General features: G+C 36.9%; 1 protein-coding gene and 1 long non-coding RNA gene across 2 annotated transcripts; one reads left to right on the forward strand and one right to left on the reverse strand.

The window, feature by feature from the left end:
• The first annotated feature begins 676 nt into the window (after positions 1 to 676).
• LOC145555956 (uncharacterized) lies at positions 677 to 2269 on the forward strand. The gene is made up of 4 exons (XR_014091638.1): positions 677 to 773; positions 1082 to 1268; positions 1994 to 2106; positions 2189 to 2269. It is a non-coding gene; the product is annotated as an uncharacterized LOC145555956 (long non-coding RNA).
• A 6700-nt stretch (positions 2270 to 8969) lies between these two features.
• LOC145641787 (cystathionine gamma-synthase 1, chloroplastic-like) lies at positions 8970 to 14291 on the reverse strand. The gene is made up of 11 exons (XM_081692746.1): positions 13665 to 14291; positions 13196 to 13299; positions 12940 to 13013; positions 12682 to 12850; positions 12160 to 12219; positions 11721 to 11924; positions 11540 to 11626; positions 11185 to 11292; positions 10213 to 10308; positions 9979 to 10097; positions 8970 to 9274 (listed from the first exon to the last, which is right to left on the reverse strand). The coding sequence occupies exons 1-11, from the start codon at positions 14161 to 14163 to the stop codon at positions 9151 to 9153; spliced, it is 1644 nt and encodes a 547-aa protein (XP_081548872.1). The 5' UTR covers positions 14164 to 14291; the 3' UTR covers positions 8970 to 9150.
• Positions 14292 to 15921: the final 1630 nt, after the last annotated feature.

A 15921-nucleotide genomic window follows, 5' to 3' on the forward strand; every position in this document is an offset into this window, starting at 1 on the left:
CATTGGGCCGTACTTAAAACTCAAACCGGGCCCAGTTTAGTAAATTGGCCATAAATTCCTCAATATTTATTGGAATTGGGCTTATAATATATCGTTGGAAAGGTCTTTGCAAGCCCCATCCAACTACACCACTATTGGACCCATATCATGGACCAACCAAACTGTATCGGCTGTTTTCCCTAAAATAAAGTTTTCAAAAACAGAGAGAAGAGAAAAGAAAAGAAAAGAAACTTTCCGCAACACTAGACCTTTCCATACTTTCGTTTCATTCGATTATGATTCGACGTGAAAGGTACTCATCACTAGGTTTGGTTTTGGGGAGACACAAATGGGTGTCTACAGTTACCATCTGAATTCGATCCCCATTTTCTCTCTCTTTCTCTCTCATTGAACAACAATGGAGTTGGGTAGATTCATCAATGAGCTTCGCTTCGAGGTGTTACAGTGAAGGAAGTTCCCGACAAGGTGAAGCCTATGCTATCTCGACATTATTCGCAGCACTGAAGCGACTTCTGGGTTTCCACTCCTTCATGAGGTAAGATTTTCTTTCTTATTAATCATCCCGTATCAATTTCAGAATCTAGGTTTTGTCGAAATTTATATATTTTTTTTCTTGAATGATTTAGCAAATTATGGCTCTGGGGTTTGTAAATTTTGCGTTATTTTGTTTATTTGCAGAAACAAACAGATTACAAGATGCCTCACTCTCGATCTCACCCAAATCGACGAGGACTCTGTTCGTATGTCTCCTGCTAATGATTCGGCACAGTAAGGTTAATTTATACCTTTAATTTCAATAATTTAAATTGATTTTTTTAGAATTTTGGATGAAAATTGAATAGTTGTTTGGGTTTTGTGAAAATTCTGTCATTTCCCCTCTAATTTATCTTCAGAGATCTCCCGTTGACCATGAAAAATTTTGTTTTTCATTTATTAACTTTTATGGGTGAAAATTGCTTTGCACTTCTTTATTTTTATTTTTTAATTTTATTTATTTCTTTTTTATTTAATTTGGGGGAAATTTGATGTATGAACTATGAATGTATGATTTTAAAGGGTTTTTTGGGTAATTGATTTTCAGAGCGCGGGAATTGTTCTATTACTTGACAGGGGATCAGGTTGATTATGGTGAAGAAGACAGCAAATCATGTGGACATTCGCAATTTGGAAGAATTTATGAACAATGTTCTTCAATGGGGTTTTTTTATTCTTTGTGCCCATTCTTCTCAATCTTAATTTTCTCACTAGATTGTGCCCGATCTTCTCTGGTAATTTCTTTGATGTTACCTAAATTAACGAAATGTTGTTCTAATTAAATTTGAATTCGTTTTAGTTTTCGTTTTTCAGCAATAATATTGTTGTTTCTTTCAATTTTCGTTTTTGGGTACTGAATTGTATTTTATTCTTTTTTCCCCTTATTTATCCTACCTCAATCCCTAATCTCTTTCGGACCAAGAGAGAATTGAGAAAGATAATTGGAAGAAGTATTTCGTAAAAAACAAGTACAGTTTAGTTGTTTATTCTAATTGAAAACTTTTCACCTAGCATAAAAAGTATTCTAATTGCTGAATCATAGGATTACAAAAAGTGAGGAAAAATTGACCTTTGACTCTGCATTTTAAATCAAGAAATTGTGATTCTTTTCCTTTTATGCCTCCTCCCTGTCCAACCATGAAATTATATAGATTTGCTATTCTTATGTTTGGGTGTAATTCCGTATAAACTTCATGTCTAATTCTATCCGCTGGTTTGATTGAGTACAGTGATATTCTTAGGCTCCTATTTGGTATTTTTGGGGTATATTAGATAGCTCCCACCTGGGCATATGTATTCCTGCAATTTTGTGTATACTGCACCTTCATGTTTAGCTCTCTCCACTGGCTTTATTGAGTACAGTGATATTCTTAGGCTCGTTTTTGGTATCTGGCAATTTTGTGTATACTGCTTGTCCTTGTAATATATTATTTGATTACTTTCCTAAATTATATTACAGATTAGAGAAAAAAAAAAGCAGAAGTTGAAAAGCTCAAAAGTACGTTTGTTCGGAGAGCATCTTTTGCCAGCTTGGTGGACTTTATGATTAGCGACAAGAGTTACTTTTCTCAGGTAATTGGATCAACTTATTGCTGCACACATTTGGCAAAATTATTTCTTTGGTTAATTTTAATCATTGTGTATTATTGAGCAGCGTGGACAGCTAAAACGACCAGACTATGCTGATTTGCGGTATAAATGCAGGACATATGCTCGGCCTCTACAACATTTGAAGGTTCTAACACTGAAATCTGTTGTCATATTTGCTTGCTTCTTTTCTTGTTTAATCTCATTCCTTATGATGTTCCAGAGCCTTTGACAATAATTGCTTGGGTCCATTGAGGAAAGCGTATTGTAGCTCTCTGAACTTGCTTTTCCGTAGAGAGGTGAGTGGATTAAATAGTTCTGGATTGTTTATCATACTGGCTGCCACCTTGATGTTTAATGACAAATAGGGTGCCTTTAAATTAAGGTACAGTGGGATGATTGATAACTTTCCAGAAAGGACTTTGATTATGTTTACACACTGAATCTAAGACATCAACTGCTTTGTGTGCATAGTTGCATACCAATATGTAATAAACTGGTTTAAGGAGGGGCACTTTGGATATTCTAGAATCTTTAGGTTAAGTCCTTAGTTTTTATTATAAATAGAGAAAGAGGGGGAAAGGAGAAGGCATGTGGATTTTGGAGTAAGTAGTAATAGAGTAGCAGTAGTTGTAGAGTAGCAATAGAGTAGTAGTTGTAGTATTCTCCAAGACTCAAATCTCTTAGCTTAGCCCTTAGCAACTTTTGTAGCCATTATTTACAAATTTCAATCAAAATACCTAAGCTTTCCTCTGATTCTGATTTTACTGTTACATTTAAGCAATCCGAATTACTCAGTCTATAACATAATATATTTCATTTGAAAATGAAAAAGTTTCTGAGAAATATTCTGCTTACTCTGAGAATCACATTGAATCTGAGACATCAAGTGCTTTGTGTGCATAGTTGTAGGGGTGTTCAAAACTACCCAACCCGTTTGACCTGCTGACCCGCAAAGTACCCGACAGGTTTTTTTTATTTTTTTCCCCAATTTAGCGGGTCGGGTACCCGATCCGCTAAAATATAATATTTGCGGGTTGGGTAATGGGCCACGTTCTATGTGCAACGGGTACCCGTTAAATACCCGTTTTTTTTTTTTTACTTTTTTTTTCTGGAAACATTTTACTCCACTAGGGTTACTTGTTATTGGGCTTTTGTGAGTTAGTGAATAGCAGTAGCCGCTATTCTTCTCTCCTCAGTTCCTCACCCTTCTTCTCTCTCCTCTTTCCTCTCCCCTCTCCCATATCTGAACACTCACTCTCAAATCTCCGGCGACACCACACGCACATCACCTCACTCCAGGCGAGCACTATACTTACTCTCAAGAGACCACCGCCCTCACTCTCAGGCGACCACCGCACGCACCGCACCTTACTCACCGTTAGCCGCGTCATCAGGTTAGTTTTGTTTGATTTTTTTGGGTTACTTCGTATACTGATGTTTGATACTTTGTTTATATTTAATTTATCTTTAATTACATATTTAGGGTAAGAGATGATAGTTTTTGTTAATTTTTTTTATTGTAGGGAATACAGATTTGGTTTTAGAGAAAACAACAATTATCATTGATGAAAGTCGTGAGACAATTGAAGTTTCGGCTCCCTGATTTAGTTTGATTTGTAGCTATGAGATTGTTTAGACTTTGTAATTTATTTGGTTGTTTTGTTATTTTAATTTGATGTAAACTCTCTGATTTGAAACACACAGCAAAACAAACACATAATTTTTTTTAATTATTTTTTATTATAATTAAAACAGTACATCAAATAAGGCTTTTTTTGTATAGATACAATAGGGTTTTTTTTAATTAAAAAATTATATATATTAAAATATCGGGTACCCGCAACGGGTACCCGGTAATAATGGGTACCCGATAAGCGGGTACCCGTTTTTACCGGGTCGGGTAATGGGCCGAGAGAATCACTACCCGCACTCCCGGGTACCCGAAAACCCGGGTACCCGGTTATGAACACCCCTACATAGTTGCATACCAATATATTTCATTTGAAAATGAAAAAGTTTCTGAGAAATATTCTGCTTACTGTGAGAATCACTAAGAAACTCAGATGATTCCTATCTAATTCTTGTAACCCATCCAGCAAAGTATCTTTTGGACTGACCAATGATTCACCTGTGCCTTGCTGCGTCAATGGCGTAATGTTGAGGCATGGTGTGGCATTTAATGGTGAAACATTTTGCTGATTATTATTTTTTTTATTTGTTTTTGTGGTCTAAAACTGAATTTTCTTCATGGTTGTGGCATTTTGTCTTCATAGTTGTATTTTTCCCAAACGTCCTTTATTAAAAGAAAAAGGAACGCAAAGGAATTGTTGCTAGACTAGATTCCTAGGTAATTTGAACTGATGATCTATTTGCAGGATAAAAAAATATATATATCTTCATCAACCTAAGTTGAAACTATAACTCTTTTCCCTTATCTCATTTCTTGTGTGTATAATCCTGTTGTGTTATGCAGGCTCGAGAGTTTGCAAATGAGCTTCGAGCCAGTACTAAGGCTTCAAGAAATCCAACAGTTTGGTTGGATGCTTCTGCTGGTGCTGGTCAAACTGTGAGCAATGCAGACACTTCAGCAGTTTCTGATGCTTATGCCAAAATGCTTACAATATTTGTTCACTCCTTGTTGATGAGGTTATATTCCAGCAAATTTGTGCTATAGATTCTAATTTGTAACTTGTCTTACGGGAAGCCTTTTGAATCTCAGAGTTCCTTTTTTGCTCACTTCATGTGCTTTGAAGTTCCTGCTCTCAATCTACTGGGAGGAGTTCCCAATGGTAAGTCTGCATCAAATGTGGATGACGTCGATGATGATGATCTTGGAATCATGGATATTGATGACAATGATAGCAAAACAGGTATATTTCATCTTTCCCGATTTTCATCACCCTCAACAACCTCCTCAATGTAATCTCTCTTCTCAAATTGTTATATATTTGAGATTTGGGTACTCAAATTTATGAATTGGGGGTTTAAGGGATTGTTTGATGTGGGGTTGATTGAATAGTTTGGGTTACTATTAGATTTCTTATTTATTTAATATTTGGTTATAATTGAAATTGATGATTAATTTGAGGTGGGTTTTCTTTTAATTTTGTTACCCTTTTGATTTTGGAAAATTGATTCGAGTTTATGCTCAAACTATTCATTTGGGAGGCTTTTATTGATTTTTCACTATTTTCAGAGCTATTTGGGATAATTTGTTACCCTAATTAACACCATTTCTTGATGACTTCTCTCTGAAATTCGAATTATCAGTGATTATCTGTGAAATTTAGAGTTTTGACTATCAGTGATTGCCAATTTGCCATAGTCTGGATAATCTTTATATTTTATACAAGTTAAGGGAGGTCGACAGTATTAGTTTTGCGCAGTTTGTTATGCTTTGCTTTTTATTATCTTGTTTTCGATTTCTACTGGACTCTCACAGCTCGGGGTTCGTTTATTTTACATAGTTAGCTGCGCTTGCTGTAATTATCTGTTGTCTGACATTGTTAATATTCATTGTTTAAACAGATTAGGGATGAGTTGAATGCTTAATCTGCTGTTGTAAAAGATGCTTACAGTGATGATCGGCATGTTAGGTAAATTGCTTATGCTTTGTTTTAATTTAGATTTTTAAGTGGTAAGTTTGTCATTTTTGCAATTTACGAAATGGCCGAGATTTTGGATAGGATTCTTGAAACACCATCTGAATTTTTGCTTAGAAAGAAAACAATGGTTATAAAGGCTCTTTCGTATATCTATGGGGCACTTTATTAAGGGAAGGAAATGCATATGATTGTTTGATTTGTGGCTCTATCTGCTTGAGGTATTTCATGACCTGCTGGAAATGTAAAGATAGGTTGCATGTTGCCTTTGAATGTTGAATATATATATTTGGGTGATCAGTTATAAAATTGATAGTGTTGGACTCTTGGGTGCCATTGACATCATTCTTAAATTTGTTTGCAGGTAAAGAGAAGTCACAACTGCTTGATTATAATGGAGGAACTAGATTCCCGCGCGTGTGATGATGATGGTGGCGGAGGTGGTTCTTGGAGTGGCGGGTTCTTCTTGACGGACCTTATCATAATTTTAGACGGAGATAAATGGTTGCGGTCAAGTATCTATATGTAGTTACTATCTTGCAAGTCTTTTACGCTCTGATTATACGGTCCACATAGTAATATTTTGTAGCTCATGGGGTGATTCCCATGACAAAATGATGTATTGATCAGGCAACAAATGAGTTCCATTGATATTCCATAATGCATCATAGTACTGTATCATTTTTCACAATCTTTTATCTTTTGGGTCGAACAACAACACTTGCAAACTATATCAAATTTGTTAGGCATAAAAAGTGAATGTTGAATAGCTTGTAGCTAACTATGATTAAAATCATCAATGTTGCCCCCAATTGTTAAGTTATGTTAACCTCACGACCTCACATACAAAGATTTTTCGAAATTTTGAAAATTCTTTTTTAAATTTGCATTCGATATTTGTTTTCCGGATTGGATATTGGTTCTAAATGAAAATTTCGATCAATTCAATTCCTTGTTATATCTAATTTCCATATATAGACATTTTCATTTTCCAACATTGATTTAGAAAATGTTTTACTTATTTGAACTTATTGAATCATTTAAGATGCAATTAAAAAAAAACGGAACTCCAACATTATTGTTAACAAGCATGTCCTACATCACGTTTTGCCATTTGGAGCGCGCACATTAGAGATAAACCAAGATATATAAAAGGGAAAGAGGGGAGAGTGAGAGAGGGAAATGGGCTTTAAAGAGAAGGATCAAGTGCAAGCTATAATTGCCAAAGCCTTTTAGAGATGGTATAAGGACAAGTCATCTGAATAGTAGCACATTTAACATAAAAGCTAAACATTATGGTAGAATTGTGGTAGAATTATGGCACATTTAACATAAAAGTTAAACCACAGCGTGTGACAGGGGTTACTCGAGTTATTTTGTTAGGGGTTATCCGAGTTATGCAGTCAGGGTTTACTCGAGTTACTCGATCAAGGATTACATGTGGGGTTTAGATAGGGGTTACTCGAGAGGTTCACTCGGTTAAGGGTTACTTGAGGGATTACTCGATCAGGAGTTACTCGAATTACTCAGTCAAGGGTTTGGGTTACTCGAGTTACATGGTAAGGGGTTATTTAAGGAGTTCGGTCAGGGGTTACTTGGTCAAGTTACTTGAGGGTTAATTCAGAGGTTGCTTGAGGAATTACTCAGTTCGGGGTTAGTCGGTCAGGGGTTACTTAAGATAGAGGAGGAGAGGAAGGGAAGAAGAGAAAGGGATAAGGAGGTAGAGAAACAAGGGCCAAAATATAGAGAATCATTGAGAGATAGAAAGGGAACTTGGAAAGCGAAGGGTTTGAAGAGAGAGACAAAGAGGGGCTAAAAGATAGGGCACACTGAAAAATAGAGATACCTGTTCAAAAGAGATAAGTGGTAGGCTAGAAGAAGGGATAAAGGCCGGGAGAAAAAAAGTTAGAAAACATGGGAGGGATAGAAATATGGGTTACGAAGGAAGGAGGATGAGATAGAGAGAGGCTAAAAAAAGATATAGGGACTGTAGAAATGCAAGGGGGTTAGAAGAGAAATAAAGAAAGTGATAAATAGGGAATAGGACTCAAAGAAAGAAGAATATATGATAAAGAATGATCCTTCCTTCAAAAAAAATAAAATAATAAAGAACAAAGGAGAAGGCTTGAGGGAGAAAGAGAGAAAGGGAGTAAGTGCGACCTATAATTTTCAATTATTGTTTTATTTTTTCTCACTTATTTGAACTCGATTTTGTGACAACATATATTATCAAACAACAACTTTTTGGTGCAGCAAGCCACACCGTGTGGCAGAGTTACCCGAGTTATCTTCTTAAGGGTTATCGGGGTTATGCAGTCATAAATTACTCGAGCTACTCGATCATGAGTTATTTGTAGGGTTCAGATAGAGGTTACTTGAGAGGTTCACTCTGTTAAGGGTTATTTGAGAGATAACTCGATCAGGGGTTACTCGAATTACTCGGTCAAGGGTTACTCGAGGAGTTACTCGGTCAGGGGTTACTCGAGTTACTAGGTAAGGGGTTATTTAAGGAGTTCAATCAGGGGTTACTTGAGTAATTCGATTAGGGTTACTTAAAGAGTTTAGTCAGGGGTTACTTAGTCAGCGGTTACCTGAGGGTTCATTTAAGGATTACTTGAAGAATTACTCAGTCTGGGGTTAGTCAGCCAGGGGTTACTTAAAATAGATGAGGAGAGGAAGGGGAGAAGGAGAGAAAGGGAAAAGGAGGTAGCGAAACAAGGGCTACATAAACAGGAAGAGACGATAAACAAAAAGGGAAACGCCCCATAATTAATATTCACATTAGAAAATTATTGCTACATAAACAACAACATTATGGATCTATATATAGCAATAACGTTATATTTGTGGATGCAACAAATACTATATCAAAATACAAAAAATTAATTACACATTTACGTTAAATAAAACAAAACTATTCCGATTCGCCAAATGGAGCGCGCGCGGAAGTCGAAAACTAGTAATGCTAAAAGAACAAAAGACCTATATTTTTGCAAATTGGAAAAGACAAGGGCAAGAAAGCACGTCTTAAATTTATTTACGCGATAAAGTCAGGTAAAAAATACGTACAGTGATGTGCAGAGAGAGAACTTGAAAAACAGAAAGATGATTATTAAAACAGATTGCGCAATTTTCTAAAATAAATTGAAGAGAGATTCTCAATCAAAATTCAAAACCTCAAATCTTGCCAGTTGCCACCATGAGAACTTGACTAATAGACGGGGAACAAAGAGCAACAGCAAATAACAACGAAAATGAATAATTTCTTATGAAATAAGCAAATACAATGTTACATTGGGAAAATGGGGAATCATATAAATGAATCACCAACCGCAATGAAGAGAAATCTTTAGGGGATGAAAAAGCATCCTAAAAACAAAACAAGGTACTGTATTAAAAAAAAAAAAAGGCAAGAATTTGCGCCTTATATGGCCTCTAGAGCTTGAAGCATATCTGCCTTCAAATCCTCAAAGTCCTCAACTCCAAAACTGAATCGAATCAAGTTGTCTGAGATACCATATGCTAGCCTCTCAGATTGACTAAGATCCCTGTTTTTCAAAAATAAATGCAATGAGATGGTCAGTCAATCAACCAAACAATGCAAAATTGACCTCCACAATCATTTAAATTGACATGGTGAACTTATCATGTACTCCGAATATGCTGCGAACATAAACTCTTCCACATAATGACAACAATCTAAGAGGGTACTAACAGTTAAGTATACATCCCTAAATTATTAAGGATAGTTGGTTCTAGATGCAAATAATAAATTTGCCCCAAATAAAGACAATGAAATAAGGGGAAAAAAAAGCTACTTTGGTCCCTTTTGTAGCAATATGCTTTTGTAACTATTTTCTGCTTCAATTAAATTTAATTCATCAAATCTTTCCAAATCTCGAAAAATATATTTAAATAAGGAAAATAGCAGCTTTTGAACATATAATTGACATTGAAACACTGGTGTCGGCTTATATAAAATCATAGCAACAAGGTGGTCCAAGGCCTAAGTGGAGGGACCATCATATTACACATCAGCGTGTAACTACTTATAATGACACAAGTAGGACTAAATCCTAAGAATACCACACAACAGGCTATCAATTTTGTAGTGATTTCTCTTCAACTTGACAACTTTCGAGCAATTGGCAATCTAGTAGTCTTAGGAAAATGATAACATGACAAATCAACTCTCTTTATTCTGGTCCGTTACTTTCCAAGAAAAAAAAACGTAAAGAATAGGCATACGTACCAGTAAGACATGATTGCGGGCTGATCGACAATGCTTTCACAGCCTCCAAATGATGGAGCGATATAAGCAATCTTCAATGCATCAACAAATTTAATTGTGTCATGCAGATCACCATCAATCTGCAATATAAAGGATAGAATGTCATTTCAAACTCAGATGTAACTGCAATGAGGGCAACAGTGCAGGAACAAATTTGCCAAATATCAATAAACAGTGCGGAACTGAACCACTCACCTCAAAACTAACCACTCCACCAAAACCAGTCATTTGCCTTTTAGCCAGCTCATGCTCAGGGTGACTAGGAAGGCCTGGATAATAAACACGCTTCACCTGCCAATATTGTCTAGTTAGTTCTGAACCTCTCAAAGAATTTCAGAAACCTATCATAGAACTGATGAACATCAATTCACCAGACAAATACAGCACAGGCATAGATGACAGTAAAATATTAAATAGTATACATGCCTATACTTGATTATCTTTAGAGGGCAATAGCCCCATATTTAATGCTGCCACAATACTAGTTTAGGTACTTCACATGCAAAAATCAATAGTCCATACAGTAAGAACAAGAGACTAGCAAGTTCCTACCATGAATACACAAAGCAGTTTGAGGAAGTGTTAATGATATGTTTGCATGTTGAACCAAAGGTCTACAACATAAGCAAGCTGATGATGTTATTCTACACCCAATCCTTCTTTCAACACAGCCAGAATAAATAAAGGACCCTTCTGCCCAACTGATAAAAGCTTTGCTGAAAACATTGCCATGAGAAAGATAGGTTTCTAACATAGTTCTAGTATTTCTATGAACATATTTTAAGAGATATAAGTAGTCAAAGTTCAACCTCAAGAGCATGAGAGCCTTGTATAGAAGCGGTGGTCAGTATAAGACTCTTGTCAGTAAAGGGTCTGATGAAAACTAGCCTCCCTCAAATTAGCATAATAAGACAGCAAATTTTTTTAGTAAGCAAAAGCCTCCATGAGTAACTTTTACCAAGGTATCTAGACAATCTTGTGGAGAAAAGATGTTGCATACAAAAACACTTGTCTGTAAGATAAGTTGTAACATAACACATGAAAATGGATATGAGGGCCACTATAACGTATAATAGAACACACCCAAAGCTATACAGAAGACCTAGAGGACACAAGGTTCCACCTGATATAAGTCACATAACCAAAACGATAAACCAACTTAATTACCTTAGGATGTGCCTCTAAAACTTCGGCCATCCTCATTGCGGTAGTATTCTGCTGCTGTACACGAAGATGTAGGGTCTTCATACCACGAATGATCAGGTACGCGGCATTCTGGACAAAAGTTAATCCAAACCATGAGAACTGAAGGGTGGCAGAGCCCAACAAATTCAATTCATAATAGGTAATAATTATGATACAATTTACTCTCAGTGTGCACATCCACTGACTTCCAATATGATAGGCTTAAGAAAGTCAAAAGCTACAATAATACAAGAAATACAAAAGCATGAATCTCACATAACCATGAATAACAAGAGCTAAAATAAGAAAAGTAAAAAATTTCAGCAAAGATACTTACTGGGTTAAGAGTTCCGCCAAGAATGTGATGCATATTGCGTATTGCAGATATCAAATTTAGTGAGCCACTGATGCAACCACCAAGCACCTGCAAATATTCACATTTCAAATGTATATATCAGAAACAAAAACCAAAGCACCAATTCTCTATATGATCAAATCCAAAGTAAGAGTCAACATACATCATTATGTCCCCCAATGAATTTTGTCATTGAGTGCACAACAAGATCAGCTCCCAGGGCTAGGGCCTTCTGGTTAAGCGGGCTGGCAAATGTTCCATCAATGCAGACCAAAGTTCCTTTCTTATGGCAAAGATCTGATACCAGCTTAATGTCAACACATCTAAGAAATGGATTGGTTGGAGACTCTGTGAAGAAAAGAGTCACCTGCGAAACACCATATCATGTTGTTAATATCTTCATCTCTTGAACTACATACTTGCTCCCCCTTTTTATTAGTATCCAACTTTGACACTATTCACATACTTCAACCATCAGTGGTTATATACATTAGATCTTGTTAGATTTGTCTTACATCCAACATCAATGTTTTATAATTTTCACACATTGACAATGACAATTAGCATTACCAAGGGCCAAAGTTTCCCTGATTACTACTTACATTATTCTGATCCAATGCAGACTTCAGGCCTTCAACATCAGCAGGGTCAATGACTGTTGCCTACAGTTAGTGGAAAAAAAAGAGCACACAATGAGCACCAATAAAACCTCATCTAGTAACAACACTATATACAACCAGCAGCTTGATACTTAGAATTAAAATAGATAAAAAATGACAATCAAGTGACAGCCCTTACAGATTGAACATGTATATAGCACATCACCTTGCATGATCTAGAAACATCAATGACATTCGAGGCAAGATTATACTTTCAATCACTATTATTAAATCCCATTTTAAAAATCGAAAGTTAAAACATTTCATTCTACTTATAAATGGTCTACCGGTATCTCCCAAATCATACAGAGCTCCAAAAGACCAAAATGCAAAGTTGAAATAAGCACAGCATGACAAAACATCATATTTGATTCACAACCAAATACAAAGTAATTATGATTCTTCCACAAAAATAAAAAATAAGGAGAAAACTATATACATTTATATGGATAGCAAAGAATTTACCTTGATTCCCATTTTTGGGAGGAAATTCTCAATAAACATTCTGGTCTTGCGGTAGCAATCAGTAGTAGTCACAATATGACCTCCGGCAGGAACCAGAGCCAACATCATGACAATACTTGCACACATTCCAGATGCCAATAACATTGTTGATTCAGCTCCTTCAAGTGCACTGTCACATTATAAACAATTAGATCGACATTCCACAAACTAAATAAGCAAGGATTAAAAACAACGCAGTAGATTGATAGAAAGACAAACCTAAGCTTCTCTTCCAAAACCTGTGATGTAGGATTACCATACCGACCATACTCAAAACTTGTTTGACGCCCCTCCTACATAGCGAGATAATTGATGTAAAATACAAATGAACCCAAATAAATTACTGCAGCATACCCCAAAAGAGATCACTCTTTCACAATAACTAAATCCTACACCAATCAGAACTATTCTCCCACCAAAAAACCAGTAATGTATCAACCAAACAACTCGAACAATGAAAGCCAAAGATTAATACCTTGAAATCAAGAAGATCAGCAGTTTTCTTAAAGAAGTATGCAGAGGTGTTAACTACTGGAGTAGTAATCGCATCAGTAACTATGCCGCGCCCTAATCGTTCACCTGCACGACATCAACACTTAAGCTAGCCACACACAATATAATTGCAACAAAACTAAACACCATATTCAATTCCTCACACCATTTATCATTCTGTTTATTGCTTCCTTATTTCGACAAAATAAAATTGGCGGGGTTTATCTAAAACCCGAAACACCTAAACCCTAATAATAAATCAACAAGAGATCTACAACATCAATTAGCAAGTATGAACACACTCATTAATCAAAAGTGTATTTATTTATTTATTTATTTATAGAAATATCAAATATTATTTTCACAAACATAGTACAATCCAAATTAAACCTTAAAAAAAATATCTCAATCAATAAATAACCAAAAATGATTGAATAATTAAGGAATTATACCAGCATGAATAGCAAGACTTCCATCAGAGCTCAAAAAATCGTAAGAAGAAAACTCTACACCACCATCACCATCACCATCACTGTTAGTTTTACAATCACCAAGTACATCAACAGCATCATCAAACTCCGACGAATCATTCACGATTTCGACGGCGGCGATGGCAGCGGCGTCGACGGCAGTAGCCGCCGGAACACCGCTAAAATTACCCTCTTTGTTCGACCATGAGGCCGCAACAATTTGCGCAACACCGATGTTGCTACAGTTCCGGCGAGCCTTGGTGCTCAACTGCCGCACAAAGTTCGGAGGAAACCGCAAGATCATCGAGGAAAGACCGCTAGTACCGGAAAACGAACTCCCGCCAAATCCGGCGAAAGTCCGACGGTATTTACCGGCGTTTGAGGAAGGGATTTCGGGTTTCAAGGTAGCGGAGAATTCAGGCTCAGAGCGGCACTCAAATGGGGGAAAAACCCTGGCGTAGCAGCTGCTGGAAACCGCCATTGAAGGAGATTGAAGGTTTTTTTTGAGGGTTTTTTCTCTCCTCGAGATTTGTGTTGGTGGTGTGTGTAGTTTGGGTGAGTTATCAGAGTTCCGTCCTCCGGAAAATGTGACGGAAATTTCTAAAATGGAGAGTTGATTTTCAAATATAAAAGGGGTGGTATTGGACTATTGGTTGGTGGGGAAGCATTTGGCCTAAACTTAACTATGGTTAGTTGGAGAGAGAAGGCTTTAACTAAGGTTTTTTTTTTTTTAAAAAAAAAAAAATTATTAATTGGGTTTTTAATAAAAAAAAAGACTTTCTATTTTTGTTGGAACTTGGATAATTTTATTTAGGAAAATTTGGATTTTGCTACCTCGAATATGGGGGTAATTGAAAATTCGTACCCGTTTAAAATTTATTTTTAAATTAGTACCTCCAAAAATACATAATCGTAGATTTCAGTACCTCCGTCCAGTTCCGTTAAGTTTTTCGTTAGTGAGGCCCATTATCTAATTATTTAATAATTTAATTTATTAAAAAAACATTTTATTTAAAAAAAAAAACCTTAAAAAATAATAAAAAAAACAGCCACTGCCACCAGCGCCGACGTCGGCTTCCGGCTGTTGGTGGCCGAATTCCCCTGGCACCGGCGCCGACCACCTCTTCCCTTTCCCTCTCTATTTTACCCTTCCCCGAAACCCTAGTGCAACCACCACCATCTTCCCTCCCTTCCTCGTTCCTGGCCGTGGCACCCCACCCCCTCCCTTTCCCTTTCCCTCCCTGTTTTCCCCTTCCCCGAAACCCTAGCGCAACCACCCACCGTCTACCCTCCCTTCCTCGTTCCTGGCTGCGGCAATGTGGTGGTTTTCAGATAAGGTGGTTCGTTTTGTGGTGAAAGGTGGTTCGTTTGGGGGTTTCAGGGTTTGTGGGTGGTGGAGTGGTGGGTTTCTAGGTTCGTGGGTTGTGGGTTGTGGGTTTCGGAGTTCGTGGGTGGTGAGGTTGTGGGTTTCGAGGTTCGTGGGTGGTGGGGTTGTGGGTTTCGGGGGTTCGTGGGTGGTGGGTTGTGGTGGGTTTCTAGGTTCGTGGGTGGTGGGTTTATGGGCACCCCTGCCTAGCCGTGGCGGCAGCTGCTGTGGCTGGGCTTCGTGCCTGGTCGCGGCGGCAGCTGCTGTGGCTTGGTGGTCGCCGTTGGCTGGTGGTTTTTTTTAATTTTTTAAGTTTTTTTATTTTTTTAATTTAAAAATGTTTTTTTTAATAAATTAAATTATTAAATAATTAGATAATGGACCCCACTAACGGAAAACTTAACGGAACATGGACGGAGGTACTGAAAGCTACAGTTATGTGATTTTGGAGGTACCAATTTAAAAATAAATTTTAAACGGGTACGAAAATTCAATTACCCCCATATTTGAGGTACCAAGGCTCGCCGGAACTGTAGCAACATCGGCGATTTTGATTTGTAGCAATTGCAAAAAACTAATACTGTTTTACAACAAAGGATTTCAAAGAGATCAAGAGAAAGCTTTTAGATACTTCGATAATTGTTGTGTATATTTCCTTCAGATTATGCGGGGATTTATAGTACCCTTGCATGAACAGTGTTTACTCGACATATTAAACATTCAGTGAAACGTCTAACCGAGCATGAGGTTTTGAGCGGCGATATTTACTCTTGCATGAGAAGCTAAATGGTGATATTTGGCGGTATCCTTAATCTGTTCATTTTACGCATACGATGCGTATTACAACAAATATAACTGTTAACCGATTCTTTT

Source organism: Chenopodium album, chromosome 8 (genome assembly GCF_948465745.1).
Source record: "Chenopodium album chromosome 8, dcCheAlbu1.1, whole genome shotgun sequence".
Taxonomy (NCBI): Eukaryota; Viridiplantae; Streptophyta; class Magnoliopsida; order Caryophyllales; family Amaranthaceae; genus Chenopodium; species Chenopodium album.